Source organism: Montipora foliosa, chromosome 9 (genome assembly GCF_036669935.1).
Source record: "Montipora foliosa isolate CH-2021 chromosome 9, ASM3666993v2, whole genome shotgun sequence".
Classification (NCBI taxonomy): Eukaryota; Metazoa; Cnidaria; class Anthozoa; order Scleractinia; family Acroporidae; genus Montipora; species Montipora foliosa.
In genome coordinates, this window is record NC_090877.1 from 41,295,791 (window position 1) to 41,300,790 (window position 5,000).

Sequence of the window (5,000 nt, forward strand, 5' to 3'; positions counted from 1 at the left end):
ATATTTCAAATTGCTCTGAGACGCGTACGTGCACTGTGGTCGACAGAGGAAGATGACAGCGTCGCTTTATATGGCCCACTTCAAAAACGATGAGGAGACTGGTACTAAGGAAGGATTGTGGGATCGTTTTAGTAGACGAAAGATCACAAGCGTGTCATTTTTCACTGTTTTCAAGGCCTGTAGCTTTGCTTTTGTTAATTTCGCTTCACAGACCAACGCTACTGGCTTTGAAAACGCCGAAAAATGAAAATGACATGTTTGCCATCTTCCGTCTACCCAAACGATGCCACAATCCTTCACTAGTACCAGTCTCCTCATCGTTTCTGGAGTGGGCAATTGATTCAACAAATATGCAATGGATTCTCCCATTAAGTTCTGCTCTTAAAACTGAACTAAAGAAGGTAAATTATTTATTTTTCATTTACTGTGATTCAACATCCTCCAAACGTTCTCTAATTAAGTATCGTATTATTAAAACTTTTGAGAACCCACATTTTCAAGTAATCGATCCAATTTAGCTGCGCAGATATAGAAACCTTTTCAAAGGCGAAGAAGCTGAACGCACAGTTGGAGGAAAGACGGCGCTTGAAGGACCAAAGAGCAGCGCGGTAAGTATGCATGGAAAAAAACATTCATTGAGATAGTTTTGTGGATGAAATCGTCCGCCAAACTGATGTGAAAGTCTGAGACTTTCCTTTTGAAAAATATCTCATCCTTGAGTTCATGATGGGCTCATTACACAGATAATAATGGAAGTTCAACTACCAGAGAACGAAGACCGTATGGTAATAGACCGTTGCTATTAAAAAATTTAGTGAAAAGCTCTATATTTTTCCTTTTTCAAAATTTTTTATGATCACCTTCACCATGATCATTGCTGAGATCACAACCATCATCGCTGGCACATCACACTTCAAGTGTTGTTTATCGGTAATTCCATTGTTTAGCCATGTGCACTTTTTCAGCTTTTTTATGATCTGGAAGACACTGCATCAGCCAACAGTGACGAAGAGGAGACAGCTGCAAGAACAACTCAAGAAGATGCTTATGCTGATAACTCATCTGGTTTGAAATTAGGCGATTCTGGTGCTCCGGAAGAAGACGAGCGAGATCATCAAACAGACGTACTTGAAGAAGTTGGAAGTATGCATCAACGAAGTTTCGAAAAAGGCGACAAAAACTATGTACAGTCAAAAGAAGAAATTGAGATGAAGGTAAGAGTTCAACCATAAAGAGTTTGGATCCGTGTGTGTTTCACGTCGAAGCAGTGTAAACATAATGTGTGTAATTCCGCTACTGTTTGTCGCTACTGCTTGGTTCTGAGATCGCCCTACTAGCTAGAGAGCATTAGTGCCCTGTAAACCAATCAGTAACGTCTTCGTCATCGCCAGTATCATCGTAATCATCATCTCACCTCATCTTCTTCTCCTTTATGGGCAAAGACACCGCATTATACTGTCATGTTACGGTCGCTTTCCAGCACGTATACTTTGATGGATCGATATTACCACGATAGGGGTATGAAACAAATGGCCTATCAATGGTTCAGTATATGGTAAACTATTATGTCAAGAAATTTTCGTCACTTGTTAATCAATGATTTGGCATTTGTTATTCCACTTTCATGGTAACGACATATAAAGATTGGCAGTAACGATCCATCAAAGCAAAAAGTTCTGGAAGAGTTGGAAACCGGTGTTAGCAACCTTAATTTATCAGTTGTTCCTAGGCTTGTCGATGTGTTTCTTTTAGCTCGTTTGTAAAGTTGTAAACAACGTACGACATCTTAGTGTATAAAAGACCTTTCAGTTTCACAGTTAATTATCCACTGACGCAGAAACTAACTGAACATGGTCGAAAGGTAAATATTTCAAATTGCTCTGAGACGCGTACGTGCACTGTGGTCGACAGAGGAAGATGACAGCGTCGCTTTATATGGCCCACTTCAAAAACGATGAGGAGACTGGTACTAAGGAAGGATTGTGGGATCGTTTTAGTAGACGAAAGATCACAAGCGTGTCATTTTTCACTGTTTTCAAGGCCTGTAGCTTTGCTTTTGTTAATTTCGCTTCACAGACCAACGCTACTGGCTTTGAAAACGCCGAAAAATGAAAATGACATGTTTGCCATCTTCCGTCTACTCAAACGATCCCACAATCCTTCACTAGTACCAGTCTCCTCATCGTTTCTGGAGTGGGCAATTGATTCAACAAATATGCAATGGATTCTCCCATTAAGTTCTGCTCTTAAAACTGAACTAAAGAAGGTAAATTATTTATTTTTCATTTACTGTGATTCAACATCCTCCAAACGTTCTCTAATTAAGTATCGTATTATTAAAACTTTTGAGAACCCACATTTTCAAGTAATCGATCCAATTTAGCTGCGCAGATATAGAAACCTTTTCAAAGGCGAAGAAGCTGAACGCACAGTTGGAGGAAAGACGGCGCTTGAAGGACCAAAGAGCAGCGCGGTAAGTATGCATGGAAAAAAACATTCATTGAGATAGTTTTGTGGATGAAATCGTCCGCCAAACTGATGTGAAAGTCTGAGACTTTCCTTTTGAAAAATATCTCATCCTTGAGTTCATGATGGGCTCATTACACAGATAATAATGGAAGTTCAACTACCAGAGAACGAAGACCGTATGGTAATAGACCGTTGCTATTAAAAAATTTAGTGAAAAGCTCTATATTTTTCCTTTTTCAAAATTTTTTATGATCACCTTCACCATGATCATTGCTGAGATCACAACCATCATCGCTGGCACATCACACTTCAAGTGTTGTTTATCGGTAATTCCATTGTTTAGCCATGTGCACTTTTTCAGCTTTTTTATGATCTGGAAGACACTGCATCAGCCAACAGTGACGAAGAGGAGACAGCTGCAAGAACAACTCAAGAAGATGCTTATGCTGACAACTCATCTGGTTTGAAATTAGGCGATTCTGGTGCTCCGGAAGAAGACGAGCGAGATCATCAAACAGACGTACTTGAAGAAGTTGGAAGTATGCATCAACGAAGTTTCGAAAAAGGCGACAAAAACTATGTGCAGTCAAAAGAAGAAATTGAGATGAAGGTAAGAGTTCAACCATAAAGAGTTTGGATCCGTGTGTGTTTCACGTCGAAGCAGTGTAAACATAATGTGTGTAATTCCGCTACTGTTTGTCGCTACTGCTTGGTTCTGAGATCGCCCTACTAGCTAGAGAGCATTAGTGCCCTGTAAACCAATCAGTAACGTCTTCGTCATCGCCAGTATCATCGTAATCATCATCTCACCTCATCTTCTTCTCCTTTATGGGCAAAGACACCGCATTATACTGTCATGTTACGGTCGCTTTCCAGCACGTATACTTTGATGGATCGATATTACCACGAAAGGGGTATGAAACAAATTGCCTATCAATGGTTCAGTATATGGTAAACTATTATGTCAAGAAATTTTCGTCACTTGTTAATCAATGATTTGGCATTTGTTATTCCACTTTCATGGTAACAACATATAAAGATTGGCAGTAACGATCCATCAAAGCAAAAAGTTCTGGAAGAGTTGGAAACCGGTGTTAGCAACCTTAATTTATCAGTTGTTCCTAGGCTTGTCGATGTGTTTCTTTTAGCTCGTTTGTAAAGTTGTAAACAACGTAGGACATCTTAGTGTATAAAAGACCTTTCAGTTTCACAGTTAATTATCCACTGACGCAGAAACTAACTGAACATGGTCGAAAGGTAAATATTTCAAATTGCTCTGAGACGCGTACGTGCACCGTGGTCGACAGAGGAAGATGACAGCGTCGCTTTATATGGCCCACTTCAAAAACGATGAGGAGACTGGTACTAAGGAAGGATTGTGGGATCGTTTTAGTAGACGAAAGATCACAAGCGTGTCATTTTTCACTGTTTTCAAGGCCTGTAGCTTTGCTCTTGTTAATTTCGCTTCACAGACCAACGCTACTGGCTTTGAAAACGCCGAAAAATGAAAATGACATGTTTGCCATCTTCCGTCTACTCAAACGATCCCACAATCCTTCACTAGTACCAGTCTCCTCATCGTTTCTGGAGTGGGCAATTGATTCAACAAATATGCAATGGATTCTCCCATTAAGTTCTGCTCTTAAAACTGAACTAAAGAAGGTAAATTATTTATTTTTCATTTACTGTGATTCAACATCCTCCAAACGTTCTCTAATTAAGTATCGTATTATTAAAACTTTTGAGAACCCACATTTTCAAGTAATCGATCCAATTTAGCTGCGCAGATATAGAAACCTTTTCAAAGGCGAAGAAGCTGAACGCACAGTTGGAGGAAAGACGGCGCTTGAAGGACCAAAGAGCAGCGCGGTAAGTATGCATGGAAAAAAACATTCATTGAGATAGTTTTGTGGATGAAATCGTCCGCCAAACTGATGTGAAAGTCTGAGACTTTCCTTTTGAAAAATATCTCATCCTTGAGTTCATGATGGGCTCATTACACAGATAATAATGGAAGTTCAACTACCAGAGAACGAAGACCGTATGGTAATAGACCGTTGCTATTAAAAAATTTAGTGAAAAGCTCTATATTTTTCCTTTTTCAAAATTTTTTATGATCACCTTCACCATGATCATTGCTGAGATCACAACCATCATCGCTGGCACATCACACTTCAAGTGTTGTTTATCGGTAATTCCATTGTTTAGCCATGTGCACTTTTTCAGCTTTTTTATGATCTGGAAGACACTGCATCAGCCAACAGTGACGAAGAGGAGACAGCTGCAAGAACAACTCAAGAAGATGCTTATGCTGATAACTCATCTGGTTTGAAATTAGGCGATTCTGGTGCTCCGGAAGAAGACGAGCGAGATCATCAAACAGACGTACTTGAAGAAGTTGGAAGTATGCATCAACGGAGTTTCGAAAAAGGCGACAAAAACTATGTGCAGTCAAAAGAAGAAATTGAGATGAAGGTAAGAGTTCAACCATAAAGAGTTTGGATCCGTGTGTGTTTCACGCCGAAGCAGTG

General features: G+C 39.7%; 1 protein-coding gene across 2 annotated transcripts in view; it reads left to right on the forward strand.

The window, feature by feature from the left end:
- LOC137971208 (uncharacterized) overlaps positions 1-5,000 on the forward strand; it is a 23,002-nt gene that overhangs the window by 12,330 nt on the left and 5,672 nt on the right. Inside the window, exons 7-12 of one of the 2 annotated variants that reach the window (XM_068817977.1) lie at positions 519-608; positions 966-1,214; positions 2,384-2,473; positions 2,831-3,079; positions 4,249-4,338; positions 4,696-4,944. In XM_068817977.1, coding sequence (XP_068674078.1) covers positions 519-608; positions 966-1,214; positions 2,384-2,473; positions 2,831-3,079; positions 4,249-4,338; positions 4,696-4,944 — 1,017 coding nt within the window. The remainder of the gene's footprint in view (positions 1-518; positions 609-965; positions 1,215-2,383; positions 2,474-2,830; positions 3,080-4,248; positions 4,339-4,695; positions 4,945-5,000) is intronic. The other variant, XM_068817978.1, reaches the window with a different exon arrangement.